This window comes from Clupea harengus, chromosome 25, assembly GCF_900700415.2.
Source record: "Clupea harengus chromosome 25, Ch_v2.0.2, whole genome shotgun sequence".
Lineage (NCBI taxonomy): Eukaryota > Metazoa > Chordata > Actinopteri > Clupeiformes > Clupeidae > Clupea > Clupea harengus.
This window is the reverse complement of record NC_045176.1, coordinates 8,553,921-8,579,690: the sequence shown is the minus strand read 5'-3', so window position 1 is coordinate 8,579,690 and position 25,770 is coordinate 8,553,921. Positions and strand designations below refer to the sequence as shown.

Sequence of the window (25,770 nt, the reverse complement as noted above, 5' to 3'; positions counted from 1 at the left end):
TAACACTTTGGCAGAGCACTTTTATGTTTTCTTTTGCCCAAAATACACACAATATGTTGTTTGGTTTATTTACTTTTTTATTTACCTAATATTCACAACAAATAAGCAGTGACATCACTGTAGTCCTGTTCTCCAAGTCCCTGGAAGGTTCAGTGGGTTTATGACAGGGATTATACCCGACCTGGAGGAACCGAGCTTTTTCACAGGGCCTGCGAGGGACTTTGCTGGTTTTATTTGCTGTGTGATGATAGCTGTAATTACCTCTTTCAGCCCATGGGTCACCGCTGTTATCCTTACACAGCAAGCCAGTGTGCTGACGTGGAGTGCCCTCAACAGGGGAGGACTCGCTTTAAAGGCCTCACATAGACTTCACATTTTTATGTCTCCGTACTCAAGGTCTGCTGTATTTGTTCAAGAGCCGATCCTTCTCTCTTCTGCTTCCCACAGCTCAGTCATTAGCACCTAACCGGACAATATTTCGCTGCAAAAGTCAAACTGTAAAAGTTCCACTCTCAAAAGATTGCAACTGCTCAAACAGTTAGCACTTGGCTGTCAACATTTCCGAGGGGTGATCTTTCTCATTTTCTTGCCTGGGATTTAGCATGGCTGCTAATGCCACAGAGCGTACTCTGCCTAATTCTTTTTTGTCACAATCAACATAGTCTTTTTCCTTTGTGTCCAGGAAGCTGGGAGTGTACAGCTGTGTCATTATGCTTGTGTATCCTCCTATCCTATATGCACTCACACCTTGCAAACCCATTACACAGTAGCCTGGATTTCTGAGGAGAAAGGGCTATGCAACAAGCCCCAGCCACTGTTCCATAGCTAAGCTTAGATTGAACTATACTAATATGCATTACAAGACTAGTTTTAAACTGTTTTCAGCATGCCTCATGTATGGGTAAAGCTTTTCAGTCAGAGAAGAACAAGTCTGCACTGGTCAACTGTCTTGCGTTTACCATCTGTATTTCTATGCTATCAGGAGGGTAAATTAAGGGTTGCAAGACATCTGTTTTCCAGACCTATCGGAGGCACTGTGGTGTAAGCAAGGCTGATTGTCCTTAAGCGATATAAGAGTGAAGGTTAGCATGCTGCGATCCAATCGCTGTATTTGTGTTATGAAGTACAAAAGGGAAATTTTTCATCTCACCTCGTAAGTCTTCTCCCGGGAACAATATTAGCTGTCAAATGTATCTCAGAAACAGCCACAGAGTGCACACACAGCATATGACAGAGGATACACATCACTGCCTCCACATCTGGTCTACTTCCTCCTCTGAAAACCACATAGAGAATTCCTACAGTTAAACGCCAACACAGACCAAGACTGGCTATTTAGTCTCACACCATTACAAATATGGCCCTCACATTTTGTCTTGCCCTTTTTAACGTTAATGTTGTGTTCTTTTGTTATACATCGTGTTGGAGGAAAATTAAAATCAAACTCAAGATTTATTTACAACTCTTTAGCTTTAATGATGAAGCAAAAATTGCTGCAAAATAAATTAGATATAAAACATGATAACACACACGTTTTGATTTATACAACAAAGCAACATATCACTCAACATCCCTATACATACAAAATAAGTTTTTTTTTCTCTCCAGATATGTCCTTCAGTGTCCTTTGCTTACAAATAAGAACAAAAGAATTACAACCACATTTAACATCAGCTCATAGTTTTGTCACTATTTGTCATTTTGTTTTTGCAAAACATCTGATTTACAAATCAGCTTGTGTTATGAAGACTAACTCAGTTTATATTAAGACATTTGCAGTGGAAAACAAGTTTGAATGCAGAAAGCAGAACAAAAGCATTTTACACCAGGGGTAACTTCATCATTCTTTTTTTCTCTCTTTTTTTTTGCTTTTATTATGTTGACCAGCGTATTGTTTGTTGTATCAGTATCACTGGGCATTGTCTTATCTGGCTTTCTTTTCTTGAGGAATCTCTCTGGTGGAACATTATCAGGAATCTCTGGTGGAACCTTATCAGGATTCTCTGGTGAACTATTGGTGCTGGACATCTTTGGTGCATAATGTTTGTTCAGTACTCAATTGATTGACTCAATTATTGATTTTCATTTTTCATTTTTCTAATTGAATGCTGTTCCTCTCTCTCTCTCTCTCTCTCTCTCTCTGATACCAGTGGGTAGAATGTTGGTATAGTGCAAATTTCCACAATTTTTCATCAACATTCAGCACTGTTAAGAGGACCATAAAAGTTGAAATAATAATAATAACAATAATAATAATAATAATAATCATAATAATAATAATAGTTTGGTTCCAGTAGCTGGTCAAACTTTCTTTCAAGTATCTCTCAAAAACATTTAAAAAGAAAAGATGCAGTCTTCCTTCTTTTGTTGAAAAACAACAACTCCCCCAATCCCGCCCACCCCAAAATACACAAAACACAAAAATTAACACATAATAATACTTGACAAGTTGCATAGTTAAGTTTGTCAAAGGTCATTCGTGCCAGAAGTCTTTTTTTTATTGCAGTGCAAAGTGACAAGAATGACACTTCTGCCTCGGCCATGCACATATTCCCTCTTATTGTTGCTCCCCTTTTCATAACAAAAATATATTATATATTTCTCTTATTTTTCCTTAATCTGAAAGTGCCACAGAGATCACTCCGTCAAAGAGTTCCCATTGGAATAATCCAAATCCAAAGACAAATATCAAATCAGTTGAGCAAAGTTCAACAGTAAAGTTGCATGTGTAAGGTCAAATGTCAGCATGGTGTCTCCACTCTCCCCTGTGCTCTGTACCAACATGATAAACTGTCTCTTAAAGAAAGAGTAAATCGAGTTTATGAGGGGTGTCCTGTGCACCTTTACGAGCAACCGCACTCCTCTACAATCATGTTCTGGATGTCTTTCTTGATGACCTTCTGCTCCTCGTTATAGTAGAGCATGGACATGGCCCGCAGGCGCGTGGGTACGCAGCAGGACTTGATGTTTGTGAAGGGGCTGTAGCCACGTATGCGGTAGTGGTTGATGACGGTGGAGTGGAAGGAGAGCGAAGAGCCTGTGATGCTGGCCACGTGGCTGGGGCAGTCGCCCTCGCAGTAGTTGGCGTGGTAGCCGGGCGGTGCGATGATCCAGTCGTTCCAGCCGATGTCCTTGAAGTTGACGTAGAACTGCTTCTTGCAGCACACGCGGATCTTGCCGTCGCACTCCAGGCCGCGCTTGCTCCGCCGGTGCGGGTGATCTTCGCCGGGGCGCAACACCACCATGAGGAAGGGACGGTGGGACTGTTCGCGCTCGCGCCCGTTCTCCCCCGCCACCGACGCCACCGCCAAGATTGGGGTGGCCCCGGCGTCGGTGCACAGCGGGCAGGACACCCTGAGCCTCATCACGCTGCCGTCCCCCTCCAGCAGGGCCTGGACGCTGCGCGGCACGGGGAGGGTGTGCCAGCCGCTGCGCCGCGTGTCCACGGCCTTCTCGGACACCAGCTCCTCCCTCAGCTCCCCTTCCGGGCCGGACAGCTGCTGCAGGAGCTGGATGGTGACCTTGCCCTTGCCGCGGTTGCCCTTGGCCAACTTCAGGAACAGCCACATGTTGGCTTGCTCCACCACGGACAGCGAGGTGGCCTCCTTGGAAATGTCGAACTGCACCACGTCAGGGGTGTCTCCTGCAACAATAGAGGAACACAATGGATGAGTTGTTGTAAAGTCTGTCAGCAAATTGTTGAGAGGGGGACAATGCCCAAGAGAATTTTGCAGTTCTAAATTATATAGTATATAATTTATATACTGAGTGACAAGGATACATTTAAAATAACAATTTTTGGCAACATGATTTTTGCAATTTGTTTTATGTTTATTGTTCTGAAAAATTGCTGAAAAACAGAATGTCATGCTTCCTATATGAGAAACAGCTGAACACAATCAGATCCGCAGGGGAACCAGTAATGCGGTGTATAGCAGAGCGGCCCAGAAAGCACTTATCTCCCTGTCTGGAGTTAATACATTTCACAGTCATCCTCCACCATCTGCAATTCTTCGTCAACACCTAGACTCCCCTCCATAAAAACATTTCCTGGTGCTAAAATCCTGGAACTCCACTGTGTATATAAAGCCTGTCATGTTATGACAAGGGCCTTACCAATAATTTGCACATGACTGTATGGCATAAGCCATCCCAGATTCAGTATCCACTGCTGATTTATTGATCTCCGCTGTTTGCTCAGAATCCGGATCCTGCCTTCCTAAAAATATTCTTTTGATATTCACTTTATTTAACCACGTTTCTGTTCAGCAGTATCATATTGTCCTGATACATACTGAGATACCGGCAGCGATAACAACACCCATTTTTCTTTTATTGTGTCTGCTGTTTATTGTCCTTCAATTTGGCCGGTGAAAAGACCTATAACAAGGAACAAGAGTTAAGAGTTTACAGGCAAACAGTAATGTTGCCTGTGACCCAGCTGTATCTGGTGTCATAAGAGAATAGGGGAGTGTGAAACTGAAGCAGCCTCTCCTACAGCCTTATTCAACCCATGTTGTGAATTGTGAATAGCTTTTAATGACACACACAACAATGTTCAATCACAATTCACAGCTCCCTGCAGGAGGGGGGAAAGTGTCTGCAGTAAATCACCGTGCACTCTGTAAGTCTGCCCCGGGGTACAGTTTGAAATAGCCTGAGGTGAGCTTTAAGGCTGCTGACAGGAAGAACCCTGTTACAGTTCTGGTTACACAGTCCACATTTTCCATCCAGCCTGGATTAAGTTGTCAAATAGAGGCTGAGTGGATAGAGTGTCATAACTGTATAACTGTGTTTTGACTCAAGGGATCGCAAGTGTTTTCTCAGTGTGCCATTTCCCCTTTTAGTGATGTGGACAAGCTGCGGGGGAAACTCGTTTAGCAGTGCATGCCGTCCTTGGGCTTTGAGCTATATAAGCGAAGCCGGGAAAGACTTCACCGGAACCAACCATGCGAGGCGCCCGCTACACGTGGACCAGCCGCGGTGCATCTGCGGCGAGGGCACACAATGCGTTCGGTCAGGGTGACACAGTACACTCTTAGTGCTGGCTGATGCACATCTTCTCAATGAGCTATTTCTGATGTCCATATTACTCAGAGTCCTTATTTAAACATTCATCATCAGAACAGTGTGAGCTCTACATAAATTATCCCAAGTGCCCACTCGTGGCGTGGATCAAAAGAGGGTTTAGGTTGAGACGGTGCGACTCTCTGGTAATGAGGTTTATTTGTGGATGACAGTCCTCTATCTGTATGCAAAGCCTTTATTTGCACAAGGACCCTGTTCGCTCCTGAGGGGTTGTTTGCCGATGGTGAGTCATCGCCTTAAGCATGTCTGGTTCACTCTGAATTAATGACTACATTGATTTATATATTTATGGGAAATATAAAATGAATAGAGACTCTGCTTCAGGTGAGAATTTGGAAAGAGGCGTGACAGGCAAAAGTATGATATGGATTCTTCCCCTTTCTCACTCTCCCAAACCATCTTACCTCCCTCATCGCAAGTCTCATTGGTGCTCATCAAGCCTACATCACGCCGGTGAAGCGGCCCCACGTTCGAGGGAGAGCACTTAGGGCTTAATGGCCACTCCTGGGCAGTTGCTGACCTACAGCCGTGTCAGCTGCCACGTAACCCGCGTGATGCATTTATTCTGATCGAATGATTCTTCTGATTCTTTGTGTTTCTTTCGGAGGATAGCACTGTGCCGCTGGGTTGTCATTTTGTACATATCTTTGTATCGGTAATGGGTACAGTTGAACTGATTGGAGGCAGGGCTGCACGTCCGGCCTGGGTGTGTGTGTGTGTGTGTGTGTGTGTGTGTGTGTGTGTGTGTGTGTGTGTGTGCGTGTATGTGTGTTTGTGTGTGTGTGTGTGTGTGTGTGTGTGTGTATGTGTGTTTGTGTGTGTGTGTGTGTGTGTGTGTGCGTGTATGTGTGTTTGTGTGTGTGTGTGTGTGTGTGTGTGTGCGTGTATGTGTCTTTGTGTGTGTGTGTGTGTGTGTGTGTGTGTTGGAATGTCTTGGGTATTGCAAAATATATTTTGTTGAAGTACTATGGTGCGCAGGCTGTCAGACTATTGCGCAACATTAGCAGGAAAATAAAGCTTTTTTGGATGGACCAAACTCTAACAGCTGACATTGGATTGCAAACTGTAGGTATACAAGTGACAGAGTTGAGTCAAATTATTGAGTGATTATCATTTAAAACTTGTATTGTAGTTGTAATAACACAGGGCGATATCTTTCCAAGTGGATATGAGTGGTGTCATAGACAAAGATTTGAACAATATTAAGCAGATATACCTAATAGTTACCGAATACCTTCTACAGGTATTCTGAAATGCATTCCAGGCTTCAATGACTCATACCTCCCTCATCTACACACAAGCAATAAAGACTCCTAACTCAAATTGAGATCTTATTTTATGTGCATCTTCTGACCACAAAAAGGGGGTGTCTTAGCGGATACCTCTAACCATGGCAGTTCATACAGAATCTGTAGAAGTGAGTAAGCTGTAGTACTATATGAAGGCAGTATCAAATAGACGAGGCGAAACCCTCTATCTACGATATCCCCGAGGTCCAAACCTCAGGATGAGCTATGAGGTGTAATTATTAACTTTAAATATTTGACTCTGTGCAGGGGGACCTGTTGCACAAATGTCTTTCCCGGCCTGTTTCTTTTTTCATGAATGAACAAACAACATGAATTGAATAGTTTGGGAGAGACGAGGGCTTCAGCCTTAAAGCTCAGGAGGATAGCATCACAGCTGTTAGCGTGAGGGGGAAAAAAACATCCTCATCGCACTTGGAAAAGATCAGCAGTGACATCGGAATGTCATTAATGATGTTTTGTTTTTTTCAATTCAGAGAAATGGGGAAGACTCTTTCATTCTTTCTCTCTTCCTCTCTCTCCCTCCCTCCCTTCCTCTCTCTCTCTCCCTCTCTCTCTCTCTCTCCCTCCATCCCAGTCTTTTCTTGTCGTTCTCTTCAGTAAGCGCGGACACTTTCAAAGAAAGCCCCTCCATACCCAGCTCAGCCAACACAGCCCAGAGTAATTACTGGGGCCCATATTTTGATGAATGGAGCAATTATGCCTGGCTAACAACCCTGTGGGTTTTTGTATAGGACTCAAACCCAGCAACCCCTCCTCAGAGCATCGTTAACGCCCTCCAGCTTCGTCAAAAGCCTTTAAGGGGGCCTTTTTTAATCTAAGATTCATTCAAAAGGCTATTTATAGCAACACACCATTATGCACATTTATGCAAGCAAACGGGCGGCAAACAATATGCCGTCACAGGCATTCCCGATATGCTCCTGGAATACAAAGATAATAGCTGCAATTAAACCCGCGGACGGTCTCATTAGACATGGGCAGCGATGGGGGACATTGCGGTGGTCAGTCAGTGGGCACGGTGCATATCGGCAAATGCCAAGCTATGTTTAGCAACACACACGCCCCTCAAACATCCATACGTCGTGCGGAGTCCATTCTGGATCCCGAGTGTCAGCAGAGGTAAGATACTAGATATACAGTTGTGTGTGACGGCACTGAGGAGCCAAGCCTAAAGCCGCAGAGTAAATGAGGACCATCTGTTTTTTTTTTATTCTTAACCACCCTCCCTGCATTCAAAGTGGAGGATGTGGATGGCCTTTTTTTAAATTCAGGACTTGAATCTGTACTGATTCACTCAAAAGATATTCTCTCTCTTCCCCACACACAGAATTACATTCAAGGTACTGGAAGACTCACACACTGGGTTGTACCTTCCACCTTTCGCAATTCTTTAATCTACTACTACAAAACTGAACTCCTGCGGTCACAATTATCAATGCAGGTGAAGTGTCTTAAGACGAGTCAGACTTTTATAGTGGCATTCAGACAGTTTCAGAGAGAAGTCAGTTGAGGGCAACCAGTGAAGGAGGAAATATTTTTTTTCCGCAGAGCACAGTAAGCTCCTCAGCAGTTACAGTCTGATTGCTCAGAGTGACGGAAGCAATGCAGCTCACATCTGTAGCACATTTGTCCTCTCCTGTGAAACACAGTGGCATTCTCCCATTCTCCCTTTCTCCCTCTCCCTCTCCCTCGGTTTCTGTCTCTCTCTCTCTCTCTCTCTGTCTCTGTCTCTGTCTCTGTCTCTGTCTCTGTCTCGGTCTGTCTCTTTCTGTCGCACATTTTGCTTATTTTTTTCTCCCCTGTCTCTGTCTCGCTCTTTTCAGACATTTCACATTTTATTTGCTTTTTCCATGTCTCAGGGCAGCTTGACCCAGACGTATACACACACACACACACTCATGTACAGACACAGAAGCCTGTAGCCCCATATTTTAGGAGAGGGAGTGAGAAGTCGTATTCAACATCCGGCAACATCTGCTGCCTCAGACGCTTACGGCACACATGGTTCTCCCGCAATTGGCTACTCACCTCAAATTTCTCTACTTAAAATATTTAGTTATTTTTTTTATGGAACTTAAAACTTAGATACAAAATGCTTTTCAACCTCAAGGACATTGGTTAATAATCAAATGACATTCTGTGAACTACATTGCCAAAGCAAATGTAGAGTTAATCCTTCCCTGACAAAAAAATCATGTAATTGCTATGACACAGTCCAATTATCAGATTTCAGTGTTCAGGTGTGCCCAAAAGTGCACTTTCATATCAAGAAGCAGCCCTGTTTGTCTCATATAGTATTTCCTAATCTTTTCAACAGGTGTGTCTCAGTACTTTAGACAATTCGCCCATGCTGTGCCAACATGCCCCGAATCCTCTTTGACTAACACATTAAGTACACTTTGCTTCACTTTAGTCTCAGGCAAAGTCTCTCTCAGTCACACACACACACACACACACACACACACACACACACACACACACAGAGACACACACAGACACAGACACAAGCAGTGTTCCAAACTCACCAGGCTCGGCGAAGGTGATTATCTCAGCGGGTTGCTCGTCGCCGCCCAGCCCTCCCTGCTGGTGCCCGAGCCCTGCGCTCTCCTCCTCCATCTCCACGGAGCCGTCCGCTCCCACGCGGCCCACGTGCAGCTTGCGGATGGCGTTGAGCAGCGCGGCGCGCGGCACGGGTCTGGTGATGTTGGGCCGCGAGCTCAGGTGCAGCATGTTGAGGATGTGCCTCTTCACCGCCTCCACCATGTCCACCTGCTGCTGCGGCACCCCCGCCGACTCCTCCTGCTCCCGCTGCACCTGGGCCAGCGCACACGACGGGCAGATGGGCTCGCCGCCCTCCGCCCCGGCCCCTGCCCCGGCCACGGCCCCTGCCCCTGCCCCTGTCCCCACGTCTGCCTGCTTGGAGTCCAGGGGCTGCTGCTGCTGCTGCTCCTGGGGCACCCCGCCCTGCTCTGCTTCCTCTGTCCCAACCGGGGTAGGGGTGCAGCAGCAAGTGAGAAGTCCGGAGAGAAGCAACAACATCCCAGTCGTCAGAGTAAGAACAGACATCCTGGGGATGGGAGGAAGAAAGATGATGGGGTGGCCACAAACGGTCTCGGTGTGCACTGGAGCTGAGTTAGAGGCAGTGGCAGCAAACGCAGCTCTACAAACAGTTTAGTCGATTCTTGAAGGAATACTGGCACGAAAGAGAAAAAAAAAGGAAGGAATAAAAAAAAAAGGTGAATAATCCTTATTTCTTCGTCTGAGAGGTCATGGTTCTGAAGTGGTCGAAGCTCATGTGAAGACAGTCACCGGTGGCTGGCTGGTCCAGGATGAGGAGTGGATCATGTGTCAGATCTGCTCAGAGCTCTGTTGGTTTTTTTTCTCTCTGGGAGATCAGGTTCGAGGCTGAGCCTTGAGGACTTGGCGCCGGTGTGTGTGTGTAGTCCCACGTGGTGGTCGTGATGGTGGTGGTGGTGGTGGTGGTCCTGTTCGCCGGTGCTGCTGGTAGAAGTGCTCCCTGCTGTCGGATCCTGCTGTTGAGTTGAGAGAGAGCAGTTTGCAGCAGAGGTGCAGAGCTGTGGAGAAGCCTCAGAGAGCACAGCTCACTCTGCTGGAGTTCAATGGTTTTGTGGGAAGTGGGCAGGGTTACACAGCTCTCTGACTCTGTCTCTCTCTCTCTCTCTCTCTGTCTCTCTCTCTCTCTCTTTCTCTCTCTGTGTGTGCCTCTCTCTCTTTCACTCTCTCTGTGTGTGCCTCTCTATCTCTGTGTGTCTCTCTCTGTCACTCTCTATCACTCTCTGTGTGTGTGTCTCTCTCTCTCTCTTTCTCTCTCTCTTTCTCTCTCGCTCTGTGTGTGTCTCTCTCTTTCACTGTCTCCTCACTGTTTGGAGCTTCTCTCATCTCTCTCCCTGTAATTATACCTTCCTCCCTCCTTCATTCCTCCCTCTCTCCCTCCCAGTCTATTACTATTTCTCTCCGCTTCTTCTGAGTCACCAACTCCTCCTACATTAAGCTGGTGAGTGCTTCACCACTGGTGAACTTCTACATCATGGAAGCCATCTCAAAAGGAGATCCTTGCACCCTTCTTTGATAACATTCTATTTTCCCTTCTTTAGTGACATAAAAATGGAAGTAGTTACTTGTCCTCTTTACAGTGAAATGAAACACATTCTAAGTTTTTTTTTTAGGCATATGATTTAAGATACAGCAAAGCTTTAATTGATTCTCTCATCCCCCCTCACCAGATGGACAGACCTAAGTGAGTTCAGCCAGGTCCATAATCTTTTGTTGTTGTGAGTTCTGAAATACCTACGCTCTCTGTGGTGTACTGAGTGATTCAGCGTGGTTCGGTGGGAAGCCAGTTGCAGACAGGATCGTATCTAACTACACCCTCTAGTGATAATAATTCAGATCTGTGTTTCAAAAAAAACATTTCAGTTCAGGAGCAACATTTCTGCTTTCTCCACTCCCCTGCTCGAACCACTGTTGTACTGTCTGTATATAAAACCTAATACTAAATGGCTGATCAGTGTAATTTGAGGATAAGACATATAGAGATAAGATAACTATGAGCATAGGAGAGGAAGACTGGTTGTTCCATGACTGACGAGCAGTGTTTGTGTTTTTGCATCTCTCCAAAATATGACTCCAACTCATATCAGAAATATCACGTAACACAAAAATGCGACCTGGGTATTCATTCGACTTCGGGTTGTCATACACAGGTGCGCCCAACGAAATGACAAAAGGTGTTCCTATGCCAGCCTCTGAAAGGGATCGAAACGTGTGTACATGCTTGTGTATCTCTCTTTCCCTTTGTAAGTGTGTGTGTGTGTGTGTGTGTGTGTGTGTGTGTGTGTGTGTGAAAGAGACAAACAAAAAAAAGACAAATAGAGAGAGAACACGCCTATTCCTCTGGAAAAAATGTGTATGTGTATGTAGTAACTCCTGCAGTGTGTGTGTGTGTGTGTGTGTGTGTGTGTGTGTGTGTGTGTGTTTGCTTCAGTCCAGATGTGTCGAAATGAACTGGGCCTGATCCCACTGGCTACATGCAGACTTTATTTCCCTGAGGGGCCACAAACCATCATCACCGTCTGCCTTTTAAAATAGAAGTCTATGTGGGACTCGCTACAGACACTGATAGTACTCAAGAACTCCCCTACGATAGCAGGCATTCCACCGTTCAGCAAGTGGACTATTTATTTTACTTTATTTTGTATTTATGTTGTTCGGAATAACAGGATTTCAAATTAAATGTATAGTGATTGGGGCAATTTCACTTCCCTTTTTTATTTTTTTGCTTTTAATGAATATTTAATGTTCAATCGTGTTAGCTATCAAAACCAAAAGTGAGCATTTCCCAGAACCCTCATCTGTCCTTTGTCCCAAGTCTTTAAATGCTGTTGGTCCCCGAATAGAGGGATGTTTTAAGACCAATCTACTGAGACATTGTAGACATCTAGACATTGTGGACAATCTAGTTGTCATGTACCCGTTTATTTCCATTAACTGGTCGAATGTCAGCCTAGTATTTTAAAGTATTTTTCTTGGTACTGCTTGGCTTTTCACTTCAATTCAATTCAAATCGCGTTCATGCCCCTTTAGGGCAACATACTTTTCTCATTGTGAACAATTGTTAGTCACGGAAAAGTCCATAGCAGCTAGACTTCTCCCTTTTTTGATTTACTCAGATCTTAGTCAAGTCTTGCCCCAGGACCTTGTCTGACATCTTGTCTGATGCAGGTCGCGCATAACACATCAAACAAATTGGATCATCATCCTCACCACTTAGGGCTCCTATTTTTAGCTGCACACATGTTGTGCAACGGCTGGGACTGTGTGTGTGTATGTCGTGAGTCTGCTGGGGTTTTGTTTTATGTATAAGGCATCAGTCATAAGACAGCCCTTTCACACTTCCCACTGCAGAGTCCTGTTCTGACGGAGCTACCTCCACGATCCGGGGCCGACACACACGGAGGCTGGGGAAATGAGTAAGAGCTGAGACGACTGGTCAGTTCCTCTCATCACGAGCCACGACTGCTGCATCACCCCCATTTCCTCCCGTTAGGCTGCTGATTTTCCCACAGACAAGTTTACAGCTGATCTGGGGGGGCCCTAAGAGCCGGCCCTTTAAGGATTTATGTGTGAATGGAGTAAAAGAGATCTGCTAATAGGTGTGTATACGATGTGTTTACTCTCAATTTGAACTCTTCCCAGAGAGATAAATTATACAATTGGCAGCTAGACAAATGACTGCCGGCCCCTTTGCAGTGTATTACCTTAAGCTCCTCCTCATACCCACAGAAATCTAAACACATTCCTTAGCCCTCTCCAACACATGGCAAATGTAGACTTGTTGAGTTTTTAAGCGAGGATGGAAAAACCTGGTTGCGGCGTAGAGGTGGGCGCGAGGTTTTTTTTTTTTGGCAGGGAGACTCCACCACCTCTCCCGTCGTTTCGCACTCTCGCAGTGACTCAGTCAGCCACGGAGTGTGTAGAGAGTAGGCGGGATCCCTTGCTCGGCCTGCTCACATCATTCCCCGTCCTCGAACGCAACGCTTTCATCATTGCCTTCGCTCCCCGACTCTGACTAATTCTCGCTTTCCCCATTCGTGCTCCCCCCCTCCCTTCCCCTCCCCTCTCACCTCTCTCTCCATCCCTTCATCTCCATCTACCTTTTTCCTACAGACGGAGAGCTTTTCATCTCCCGCCATGTCACTGGTGACTCACCTCATAATTAGTCTCTTCCGTCCTCCCACCTGCCTCTCTCTAGCACATGCAGTTTTAATATCTCTCCCAGCGACCCAGACACCCGGGCCAGGGGGCCAGCCACCGGTCACTCCTCGCCCGCACCTCTGTGGATCTCCTGAGCTCTCGCTCGGTTCTCCCCTGCCTGGTCTTTTCCTTCTTCCCTCTCCACCTGTTTCATCAACAGGAAAAAAAAAAAAGAGATCTCCTGCTTCTCTCCAGGACCCTGGAGGCTTACGTAACAGCGATTGGCTGATGTAGTGACGCACATTGATGATGTAACGCAGCACCACCTTCCACCTGACTGAGTGGACGTCTTTAGCCCCCCACCCCACCCCACCCCGAGCTGCTGTGAGTCGGGCTGTGAGCCCACCTGTCGCACATGCGTCTGCCTCTACAGCGCATTTCATCAGAGTCCAAGCCGCACGAGTGTATAAATCAGACAGGTGACACATACACTAACACACAGACACAGACACACAGACACACACTCACACAGACACACACTCACACACTCACACAGACACGCACTCACACAGCTGCTCACACAAGTGGGGGGAAGCCCCAGGAAGTGAGGGAGACACACATACGTCAAGCTGACCACCTGGAGTGCACGGAAAGATCCCAAAGTTGACTAATGTTTTTTAGAGATCGCTGTTTTGTCTATTCTGCTCACCCCTGAGGGTGAATTTCTCCTCTAGATAACCAAATGAATTCCTCATCTTGATAATAAAATGAATTCCTCCTCTAGGTAATAAACTGAACTACGCATCTAGGTAATAAAAACAAAAACCCACCAGTAATACTGGTTCAACTGACAAAAGTGAACAGCAGGAACTTATCATGAAAGCCAGCTCAAAACCTAACAGACAGCATCCAATTTATATCACTTGGTAATCTCCATGCTTTAAATATAGACATATACGTAAATAGTACCACACACACACACACACACACACATATAGTAGACGTGGTTTTTAAGTCATCTATTACTAACGCTGCCTCATGTGTCGCACCTTCGCCAGGGAGCAGATGGCAGGCCAGCGTGAGTGATGATGTCAGAGTGTGGAGGGAGAGCAGCTCGAAGCAGAGGCTCCATTTTGTGTTACGCTCACCGCTGACTCAGAGGAGGCGGTCGGCGGAGGATGGGATCAGGAAACCCTCTCTGAGTCGTGTGTCATGGCCGCTAAATAAGGCTCACGGCAGGGGAGAGCAGCCTGGCGGAAGGGCCGCTGATTCACACGTCCGGGGGCCTCGAGGTGAGCCTGGGCCTGGGGCTGGGGCTGAGCTGGGCCAGACACAACCACCATCATCATCATCGTCGTCATCATCATCATCATCAAACCTGGAGGATGCTGACCCCTCAGGTTCACCATGATTAAGCATGAAGTGGGTTTTCTATGACTGCGTGTGACATCACTGGGCAGTTTTTGTATGCAGTGTCATACATGACTATTTGTTTTTTTGGTCATACTCCATACGCATAGTCTATACCTCACACTCCTACTCATACTCCATCATTTCTGCCTCAAATTCCATTACTTTTGTTTGTTAAAAAAAAAATCCCAGTAAGCTTTGTGATCAGTGGTGATATTGTGTGACTTCTTCTGGCAGTAAAATCAAGTTTTGAAATGAGAATATGCCCAAATCCCGGAAACAATATGAGGAGCTGTGAATCGTTATCGCCCTCTGGTGGCCTAAAACTCTCTGGTCTCAAAAGCGGTTGGAAAGCATTGTAAGTGTGTTTGTGAGAGTGTGAGAGAAAGTCATGTCAAACTTCAAGTCAGGTTGTCAACTAAAAATAAATTTTAAATACATTTATTCATCTTTTTAAACACATCAGATCATATTTTTTCCACAGTTGAACAAAATACACATTTACACATTATTTTACAGAAATCATCTTCAAAGACTGGCTTGAAAGAACAGAAGGAAAAAATTAGTAATTTGTGTAGCTTTGATGAACAATGATGAATTCTCACAACACAAGCTCCTGTCACTAATAATCACTATCCACTGGATGGAAAAATACATAGTGGATCTGTTCAGCTTTGGCATTCCTGAGGTCACACTCTTCAACCTGAAACCCTCCCTGTCAATGAAGTAGTATCTTTACTGCGCGCACAATGCAATTCACGTGTCCCTACCAACTGCAGGTGAATATGAGTACAAATAAGATTAGACTAAAATGTGCTGTGAGGAAAGCACCTCAAACATTGATTTACTAAGAGCTATGGTTGCGCCTGCTTTAGAGGCAGCCTGGTGATGATTCCGTCCAGTCACGGATTTCTAGCGCCTTAACTGTCAAATGTAAAACAGCACACTTGGCTCGTAAGTAGGACCAATACTTGGCTCGTAAGTAGGACCAATTCTATTGCTTTTCTACTTTTTCTTGGATTGCTGACTGTGGACTGATGTTAAATACATATTAACTGATCGATATAAAAGGGCCACGATAAATCCATCACAAAGGGATATTTCTAGAGCCGCTGATGCATAGCCTGATGGCTAATATCTGTAATCATGCATGTCAAATTTAGTGAAAAGGAGAACTCAAGTTAAGGGGTGACAAACTTGTGTAATTCACTACTGGGCTTGCGTCCTTTCACTTTCGTTTGAAAGGCTCTGCTGTTGTGTGAAGTGCTTGCTTTCCCCTGTTGGTGAAGCCTGTGTGTGTGGATGTGTGTGTGTGGATGCAACTGCATGCAAAGCGCTACTCAAAAGGCTTTGTGAGTGTTTTAGCCACATCACCGAGAGATAGAGACTGCAACTTATTTCTTCTCCTCTCCGCACAAAATGATACTTTGCAGCCACTTCACAGAAGCAACATTTATCGGTGGGACACAATAAACTATATATGTTTATCATCTGCATGTTGATAGACTGATTCCTTAGGTACATTCTCTGTCGAAAAATGTGTTGAAGTGCTTATCTTGCTTCAGCTGATCACGAGAAGGATATTTCCATTTCAGTCCAAAAAAAAGTTCAGTCTATGCACCATCAATAGTCTGAGAAGTATTCAAACAACGAGTGCAGATCACAGAAGCTCTGAGTAAAATCGATGTATTGAGATCATTCTTCAATGGCTTGTTTGGAACTACGGAGTGCACTATAGCAGCAGCAACAACAACAACAACAACAAAACAAAAAAAATACACACCTCTACCTCCTATTGCTTGTTTCTGCATCCATCCAAAGCCATAGGCAGGGCCCAGCCACACCTATACAGGACTGAAACATCAGGCAGCCAATGTTTCCCCGCCCTGTGTCTCTGCGGTGATTACTGAAAAGCAAAGACAGATATAGAGGGGCTCTCCTCCGCAAGAGTGCCTTCCCAAACAAAATCAACTTCACAAGCCACTCCATGTTCGTGAGGGTCATCGACCCAAGCAGGCTGACCGGCCCCACGTCCTGCACCCCACTCAGACACCACCCCCAGGTCTCTCTTTACAGCCACGAGCTCCAGACCCCCCCTGCCCCCGTCCTCCACGGCGCTCCCACCTGAGGAGGGGAGGCTTCTAGAAGGGCATGCCGCCAGTGATCTGGCGCGCCACCTGCTCTTCGGTGCTCTCCTCCTTGTCGGCACCGCGCTCCTTGTTCCAGTCCTTGAGGCCCTCGGGAAGGGACGTGTCCTCATCCACGCTGCCCGTGCCCTCCACGAACTCCTCGTAGGTGGACTTCTCGGCGAACGGCCGCGGCCCCAGCAGCTGCACCATGTCGTTTTTGTCCAGGACCTCTTTCTCCAAGAGAAGGAGCGCCACCTAGTGGTGAGGAGCAGTTCAGGCCACTTTAGCTCTAGTGTCAAAGAATACTCTCTCGAATAGAATGAATCACAATAATGCCCTACTGCCACATTTTTGCTACAAGCAACATTATTTTGTTACAGGTAATACGGATAATTGCTGATGATGGCGTGGTATGAAACAGGTTAGCGATAGCGACCATAGCTCGACTCCGTACCTTCTCCACGTCGGCCTTCTTCTCCTTCAGGAGCTCCTTGGTGCGCTCGTACGCCTCACTGATGAGGCAGCGCACCTCCGTGTCGATGAGGCGGGCCGTGGCCTCGCTGTAGGGCTTCTCCAGCACCATCTCTCCCTGCCGGGGCAGGTCGAAGGACAGCTGGCCCACCTTCTCATTCATGCCGAACTGCACTATCTGTGGAGGCAGGACAGTTATGTTACACCACAGGGCCAATGCAAAAAGACATGTGACGCGCAAACTTCATAGACATTTATCCTTTACTTTTGCAAGACAAATTATGACCTATTTTTTTTATTTATATCAGTTCTGGGCATGAATCATAAAAAATGTATTAATAATTAATATTTTAATAATTATAATATAATTATGAAAGCAGGGAATAGAGATTGCCCCCACAAAAACAGAGACACAGACAAACGCCGAACAAATTTGACAAATGTCCAGTTGATTACCTGAGCGTAGGCACTCTGTGTGACCTTCTTGAGGTCATCCTGTGCTCCAGTGGTAATGCGGCCGAAGAAGATCTCCTCTGAGACTCGTCCCCCTAGTGTCATGCACATCCTGTCCAGCAGCTGCTCCTTGGTGTACAGATACTGCTCCCTGGGCAGGTACTGCGCGTAGCCCAGCCCTTTGCCACGTGGGATTATGGACACCTGATGACATGGGGCACAATAATTACTGAGTGAAGTACATGGCCTCATACTACATAACCAATTATCAATAATAAACCAACCACAATCACAACAAGTAATGTACACCATGAGTGTATGCTTATCATCTTAATCACATTCATTATTCTTGACCAGATTCTTACAAATTTGGACATGCTGACATAACTTTTTGCCTTCATCACTCATTACATGCTGCCTTCACAGAGGAGGGATTTCGCACATAATTCTTGTATGTCACACAGTGCCACACAGCTGGGCGTGGCTCACCTTGATAAGGGGGTCGGCGTGCTCCAGGTACCAGCCAGCCACAGCGTGTCCGGCCTCGTGGTACGCCACCGTCTTCTTCTCCTCTGGCTGAAGCACCTGGGTCTTCTTCTCCAGACCTGACCACACACACACACACACACACACACACACACACACACACACACACACACACACACACACACACACACACACACACACACACACACACACACACACACACACACACAGACACAGACACACACACACACAGACACACACACACACACAGACACACACACACACACAGACACACACACACACAGAGAGAGACCAATGACAAGGGGCACAGGCGAGGGTTAACAGCCCGGTGCTTAGCACGCTGGGTGAAAGAAATCAGCAGAATAACCGACAGATCCCTCATGCAAGAGCGACATCACAGCTCACCTCCAATCACCCGTTCAATGGCCTGCTCAAAGTGCTTCTGGTTGATGGAGTCGGAGAGGTGGCGAGCAGCAATCAGCGCTGCCTCATTGCACACGTTGGCAATGTCAGCTCCTGCCATACAACAGCACAGAAGGGAACAGAAATGACATTCAACACATGGATATGGTAGTTATATGCTCTTCTAACTACAAGGAGCAGAGTCAAATCCACACTTGAATGTCATACATTATAGACCTTAAAGGTAGTGTGTAAGACTTATTAGCAGAAATGGAATATACTATTTATAATGAGGTTTTTAATTAGTATATATATTCACAGTGTAGTGTGTATATTCACATGTAACTGTTTCATTAGGTTACAATGAGGCCTTCATATCTACATAGAAGCAGGTCATCTGCCACGGAGGCTGTCATGTAGCGCCGCCATGTTTTTAGAGTAGCCCAGAACAGACTATGCTGGCTCTAGAGCCGGCGTTTAGCGTTTTCACAATAAAAGTCTAACGTTAAACCAAACAGCTTGTAGCTCGTGTCAGCCTACAACTAACGTAGCCAAACTTCACAATTTACAGTCCATGGAAGCTATGACCTATAGTTTTACAGACTGAATAACTAAACACAATTTCTAAATATCTATCTAAAGTAACCTCATCTCTTCACATATGACTATTCGATGTGTTTGTAGACAATAATGTAATTTTAAAAGCAGCTACTGCCACCTGACGAACACCACACATTCTCCTACATGTTTGGAAAGATCTGCAACCTCATTGCTAGATGCCACTAATTTCTACACACTGCACCTTTAAGATAGTTATATATAGATAAGTCATATTGTTACCTCTTGTGGAATATTACATTTGTGCAAATTTATGTTAAATCAGTGATTGCTCGTCACCTGAGAAGCCAGGAGTAAGAGCAGCCATTTTCCTGGCCAGAGCCTCTTTATCCACCGCTTCATCCAGCTTGAGGGGCCTCAGATGCACTTTGAATATGGAGGATCTGCCTTTGATATCTGGATGACCTGAACAACAAGCAAGATGACCATAAGGCAGGGATCATACTGACCATAATAATTGTACTACTTTAAACAGAGTTCTATCACGTTGCTAAGTGACGTGAAGTACTAATTTTTCTTCATCTTGCCCCTATAAAGAATCTTACTGCTTTGATTGGTCAGAATGCCTGAAATGATACATTAAACTGACATTGATGAGCATCACTATATGCTCTGGAAGTTGAACAAGGTTCAGTTCACATCAACGCTCTGCTCTCATGTCACTAGCGTAATGCTAGTAGTGTTAACCACTCCACTGATGACCCATATCAAACAATAGAAAATCGAATGCATCAACCACTATATACTACTGCAGTCTTTCTGCTATTCATAGCCTTCAAGACTGCTTTCTGGTTTCGGTATAAAATAATCTAAAACATAACAGAATAAAAGCCTAGCTGATGTGATTTGGTAGTTGCAGTGAAATGCTTCGGTTATTCAGTAATGGAAAAAGGCAGTTCTTCCAGAAAATGTTATCATAATGGAGCTATTATACAATAATTAACTTGGTTAAGGGTGAATTTGCAATATGACTGTTGCATATGCAATACCAGAAGCTTTTGATGCAAAGATGATATACCACCAAGTCCATACCTATGTATATCTGTCTGTCAAAGCGACCAGGCCTCATCAGAGCTGGGTCCAAGATGTCTGGTCTGTTGGTGCCAGCCAGGACAACTACATTAGTCGCTGGGTTAAACCCTAGAAGAAAATCAGCAAAAAACCTCCATCAAACCACTTTTAAAATCCCAATCCCAAGCAAATATCTTCCATGGTGGTCCTGCAGTCTTCCATAATAGTTTGATGGATTCTGATCATGATGGCAAAGACAACAGGAATCTTACAATGTAAGGTGTAAGTGTGGTGCGGGCTACGCACCGTCCATTTCCACCAGTAACTGATTGAGGGTGTTCTCCTGCTCGCTCTGCCCTCCAAAGTTCCCACGACCTCGCTTCCTACCCACTGCGTCGATCTCGTCTATGAAGAGGATGCAGGGGGCATTCTTACGTGCCATCACAAAGAGGTCCCGCACCTGAGCATTGAAAGGAAGGAGTTCAAGGTCAAATCAAGTAAAGATATGAAGCAAAAATCCAATACAAAAAAACGCAATTACAACCATTAGTACCTTAGAACCATTCAATATATAGTTAAGCAATATGATATGAGTGAGAGTGTGGTTGGTAAAGGATAGCCCCGCGGTGTCATCCGGCCGTAGGCTGAGTGCCACAGGTAATCACAGCAGTGGAGATCTTTTACCAACCCCACAAACATGAGTGCCATTTTGCTTTTATTCCGTAATTTCCCGAAAAAGAACCACGGTTTATACATTGATTTTGCAAAATATCTGCAGCCCTGCAGTTAATACTAATAGGGTGCGTCCTGTCCTATACACAGGATTTTTTCCGCCTGGTAGCGAGTAACGTGCACAGTAACTCTGCCAGGTAAAGCGTGAATGTGTGTGTCTCTCCCTCTCTCTGTGCTCCCTCTCTGTGCCTTTCACACACAAATCATATTAATGTATTAGGTAAAAACATACATGAACAACATACATCACTATGATGTAGACACTTAACTCTCAAACAGCATGTTAATAAGGCAAATAGAATACAGTTCTCTAATGAACCATGTCATGTCATAGGCATTACTATTTTGTAATTGTAATTGTGTAAGCCTCCTTGCCCTTGGCAGGCAGACAGATGAGGTGGGGTCCAATCTAAGTGCTTCTTACATTAGGCTATCTGTGCATACCATCAATGAGCACTAGGGCACACATTACTCACCCTGGCTGGACCCACGCCCACAAACATCTCCAGGAACTCAGAGCCATTGACAGTGATGAAGGGCACATTGGCTTCACCTGCAGTGGCCTTAGCCAACAGGGTCTTTCCAGTTCCAGGAGGACCAGTCAAAATTGCACCCTATCAATGAAGAAGAGGATTAGATCACGAATGAAAAGAAACCCCATTTCTCTAAATGGACAAAGAGGAAGTTAAGCTGATATTTCACTTTCTACACAGAGGTTATTCCACAAGAACCATGGCGTCTTATATGAAGAACAATCATCTACGTACCTTAGGGATCTTAGCTCCTAGGTCCTTGTACTGCTTAGGGTTCTTGAGGAAGTTGACGAACTCCATGATCTCCAACTTGGCCTCCTCACAGCCAGCCACATCCTTGAACTTCACATCGATCTCATCACGTAGCACCTTGGCAGTGGTCTCACCCACGCTGAACAGGCCACCCATGCCCCTGCCTGGCCTACCGCCGGCCCCCGCCGGCCCCCGACGGAGCATGAAGAGCAGGAAGCCGATGATCAGCACTGTGGGCAGCATGCTGAGGAGGAAAGACCTGGTGGAGGACAGGAAGTAGACAATGATCAATGTCATCCGATAAAGCCTGATGGAAGGAATGCCAACGTAATGTGTACAGATCCCTTAGACTTTTAGAATTATTAGCCGTGCACAGTTATGAATGAGGAGCACTCATGGCTGCCACTTCCTCAACTGCATTTAGCCTTTTTTAGCAACTATGCCATGTCTATGCCAGCCTTACCCATCACTCTCAGTGGAGTAGACCATGTCTATGCCAGCCTTACCCATCACTCTCAGCGGAGTAGACCACTGGGAGCCTGTTCTCCCCTTCAATGCCCATCTCAAGCTGGATGGTCTCCAGGTTGCGCTCAAATGTGTCCACACTGCCAATGTTGAACCAAACATATTGCTGTAGAAATAAAAGAAAGAGTAGAGAGAGTCAGAATACAGAAAAGGGACAGACCTCCTGTTATTAGAATAAAGGCGTAATCTGAAAGTGAGAAGACATTAGGAGAAATCTGTAGGTATAACCACATGAATTTTGATTAGTAAAAATACTCACTCCATCAACTGGGGTCTTTCCTGGAGCAAAGACTACTTTCACATACCGCTTGTTCACAACCTCTAACCTGTCAACCTGATGAAAGATTCACTTCAAATTAGTATACTTCAGAAGTTACTCTCTTACACATACATATTTATTCTTATTTAAAAACAGCTACAGAAAAGACTAACTAGTCAAAAGACTAGCTACCAAAGTAAGGTAACTACCAGATTTTCTTTTTACTAATATAAAACTTACAACGCCTTTGGAGAGATACAGGTTGATAAAGTCTTTCCAGGTGACTTCTCTTCCGCCATCTCGGAAAAAAAAGTAATAGGTGATAGCTGTCCAAAAAGCAACTCCACTCAGGAAATAGGCCCGGAACTCTTTGTCATCCCATGGTATATCACCCTGAACACACCAAGAGAGTCAACAAAGCCATGCTTAACTGTCAGTGGTGCCTGTCTGTGGACTCTACAACATTAGCAGGTAAATAACAGAGGGTATATGGATATATGGGTATAGGGTATATAGGCTAGATGACCAGCATTGCAAGACAAGAAAAGTACACAGACATCTGTCCACAATCTCACCTTCTGGAGACGACTGAACCAGAAACCCTCGTCTTTCCTTCCCCCTCTCCTTCCTCCTCCACCCGAGGCACCGCCACCCGAGGCACCGCCACCACTGCTGCCACCACTGCTGCCCCCGCTGCCACCGCCACCACTGGACCTGCTACCTTCACTTGGCTTTGCCTCTGCAATGACGCAATTAATAACTTTTAAGGATGGGGGGGGATAATGGGGGGCGGGGTAATTAAAAAGACAAAACAGACTTCTGCCCACAGAACTGAGAAAAAGATAACGCTTGCCTTTGGCCTCGGCTGCTTTCGGTTCACTGTGTTTTGGACTTGTCTTATTAGGGAAGTATTTCTCAAATCCTACAAGATATTCAGAGATAAATCTGTTGTGAACAGAAGAATGATGGTCCACAAAAAAATCTGCTGTGTATAGACCTTCAATATCAATAAACAAAGACTATTCAACCCTAGCACAGAGATTAGTACCTCAAATACATACCCTTTGGGGGCTTAGAACACAGTCTTCTATAGGCACCTAACACACGCAACAGCAGGGATCCTCTTTCAACAGTAGAAGTTTGAGCTTCAGCTTGGCTTGAGACCTTCCATGAGATAAGATCAACACATTTCATGAGAGAAGAAGCACACAGAAAAACACCATGTCAGCACCAAATACCATGCATAGCGATCAGAGGGTGTGTCTACTATGGTAAGAGAAATCACTTTGTCATCAACCAATGTAAACACATTTAGTTAATTGCTTTTTATCAGATGTTAAATTGGTGATTGACAAAAACTATCTACAGAAGCAACTCCCCTAAAATCACGAGTAAACCCATGTGTACAAAACGCTAGGTCGCGCGATTCTCTGTTTGAGCAAAAGAAGGGCTAGCAGCAAGATATGAAGATGGCGCATAAAAAGTGATCAAACAGTGCATTATGTTTAAAATAACCTATGTTGTCCACCCACTACAATACACCACCTTACAGTTTAATAACACGCTAGCTGGAAGCAATGAAGAACGCAAACGTTACCTAACGCAATGTCATTCCAAGGCCTCTTTAGCTCCTTGCTGGCAAGCAAAGCATTACGTTACTCGAACTAGCTGGCTAGCTTGTCAACTCATGACAATCAGGTTATAAGGGGATTATTCTATCTTACCACTACATACACATTTAAGTTAACTTTACTAGCACAATAACTTACCGAGAGGCATAAATGACTATAGAGACTTATACTTTCATGTCAGTTTCATAAGCTTCGTTTGCACCTACCAGTCGTAACGTTACATAGTTTGTTGATCTGACGTTTGGAGGCAATATAGTCTTTGAAAGGTTCCTACAACCTCTTGACAAGTAGAGGTATCGATGGGCCATCACGACCCTCTTCAAATGAGTCAATACTAAAACAGAAAATAAAGCAGAGATCTTATTTGTACGAAGATAAGTTTTTGACACAATTTCCCTTCGCACCACTCTTCGCCATCACTAGCCGACGACGTCACAGCCTGAATATGACAGTATTTCCGGTTATGATGCTGCTGCTGCTGCTGCTACTACTACTGTTGCTGATAGCATATTGACAGCACAGCATTTGCATGTAGTGTAACCAGATTTTTGTATTATTGTGGGCCTACTGATCTATATCTACACTATATAATTTCTATTCGAACTCTCATGTCACAAACGGGTCAGTTTGTGCTGTCGATGATGGCAAAATAAATAAACAAAAACTGGATAAGACTAGACCTTAAAAAAATAAACCAGTTAAAAATGATGTAACACCCCATCAGTTCAGTAAGAATAGACTGAATAGACTAGAGATGTAACATCTCAACGTACCAGGAACTATCGTCTTTCCTTCCCCCTCTCTTTCCTCAAGTTTAACACAATCAGTTTAACACAATGTTTAATAAATTATGGTCATTCTAAAGTTTGTGATGCAACTTTTGCTTTATATAACAAACATAACTCATCAAAATTAAACACATATAAAATTCCCAATATCGTTAAAACTGGGCTACTGACAGCGCATGTTGTACTTTGAAGGAGTGCTCTAACGGATCCCGGGTACAGCATGCAGTGCGCAAAATTGTGTAAAATTGTCTCAAGGCTCTTAAATACATACGAATCTTAGGCAGCCAAACTCTTCCCACTCACTTTGTCTCTTTCTTCCCCTCCTAGTCTATAGACTATCTCCACTGTGGATTGCTGCTGTATAGTCTCTCCACCTGATCTACTGTACTTGCAAAAGTAGTTCCTGGTAACAGGGAGTTTTTCCTTGCCCTGCTGTCATTGTGCTTGCTAGGGGGGGTCAGGCCCTGGCTCCTGTAAAGGCCTTGACACAATTCTATTGTTTTGGTGCTACATAGATCAAATTGAATTGAACGTTAATAAACTTTGCTAAGTAACCACAAGGTAAATCAGATTTCTTGTCACTCACCGATTCCTTTCCTTCTTCCTTTCTTTGTTTTTCAGTTCTTCCCTCCAAGAGGATGAGGGACATGCACGGATGGAGTTTATTTGCCAGATGAGACATCCTTGCTCACTTAAAAAATGGCCATTACTGATGTTCAGCAGTGCTCCTGCTCACAGGGCTTGATGGATCTGTCATTATAAACAGCCAGATTTGGCAGCTGAGGACTGGATAATAGGATAAGATCAATCAAACAATCCTGTCATTAATTTGCCATTAGGCTGCAGGAGTAGCACAGAGCTGATGAAATGGAGAGATTAAATGTGCTCACAGAGTTAAAGACCAACTACTTTGTGTGTAAGAAAATTTTGAGATCAC

General features: G+C 44.9%; 2 protein-coding genes across 3 annotated transcripts; both read right to left on the bottom strand.

Moving 5' to 3' along the window:
- Positions 1–1,455: 1,455 nt before the first annotated feature.
- On the bottom strand, positions 1,456–13,763 carry inhbab (inhibin subunit beta Ab). 2 transcript variants are annotated; one of them, XM_042703739.1, is made up of 3 exons: positions 13,128–13,763; positions 8,924–9,931; positions 1,456–3,643 (listed from the first exon to the last, which is right to left on the bottom strand). In XM_042703739.1, the coding sequence occupies exons 2-3, from the start codon at positions 9,462–9,464 to the stop codon at positions 2,844–2,846; spliced, it is 1,341 nt and encodes a 446-aa protein (XP_042559673.1). In that variant the 5' UTR covers positions 9,465–9,931; positions 13,128–13,763; the 3' UTR covers positions 1,456–2,843. The 2 variants fall into 2 exon arrangements, with proteins under 2 accessions (XP_042559673.1, XP_031419084.1); XM_031563224.2 differs by lacking the exon at positions 13,128–13,763 and having other exon boundaries at positions 8,924–10,101.
- Positions 13,764–14,933: 1,170 nt separating this feature from the next.
- afg3l2 (AFG3-like AAA ATPase 2) lies at positions 14,934–24,487 on the bottom strand. The gene is made up of 17 exons (XM_012827981.3): positions 24,252–24,487; positions 23,476–23,578; positions 23,268–23,336; positions 22,990–23,153; positions 22,655–22,807; positions 22,415–22,489; positions 22,137–22,261; positions 21,613–21,889; positions 21,322–21,459; positions 20,420–20,573; positions 20,135–20,242; positions 19,382–19,507; positions 18,488–18,598; positions 18,065–18,180; positions 17,579–17,779; positions 17,106–17,300; positions 14,934–16,906 (listed from the first exon to the last, which is right to left on the bottom strand). The coding sequence occupies exons 1-17, from the start codon at positions 24,351–24,353 to the stop codon at positions 16,664–16,666; spliced, it is 2,460 nt and encodes an 819-aa protein (XP_012683435.2). The 5' UTR covers positions 24,354–24,487; the 3' UTR covers positions 14,934–16,663.
- Positions 24,488–25,770: the final 1,283 nt, after the last annotated feature.

Bases quoted from the DNA above. Each gene is read 5' to 3' on its own strand.
- afg3l2 (XM_012827981.3), bottom strand. From the start codon at position 24,353: ATGGCCCATCGATACCTCTACTTGTCAAGAGGTTGTAGGAACCTTTCA. The intron at 20,243-20,419 runs GTGCGTAGCCCG...ATTTTCTTCTAG, and splicing joins GTTACTGGTGGAAATGGACG to GGTTTAACCCAGCGACTAAT. The intron at 18,181-18,487 runs GTGAGCTGTGAT...GTGTGTGGTCAG, and splicing joins CATTGAACGGGTGATTGGAG to GTCTGGAGAAGAAGACCCAG.
- inhbab (XM_042703739.1), bottom strand. From the start codon at position 9,464: ATGTCTGTTCTTACTCTGACGACTGGGATGTTGTTGCTTCTCTCCGGA. The intron at 3,644-8,923 runs GTGAGTTTGGAA...CTATTGTTGCAG, and splicing joins AATCACCTTCGCCGAGCCTG to GAGACACCCCTGACGTGGTG.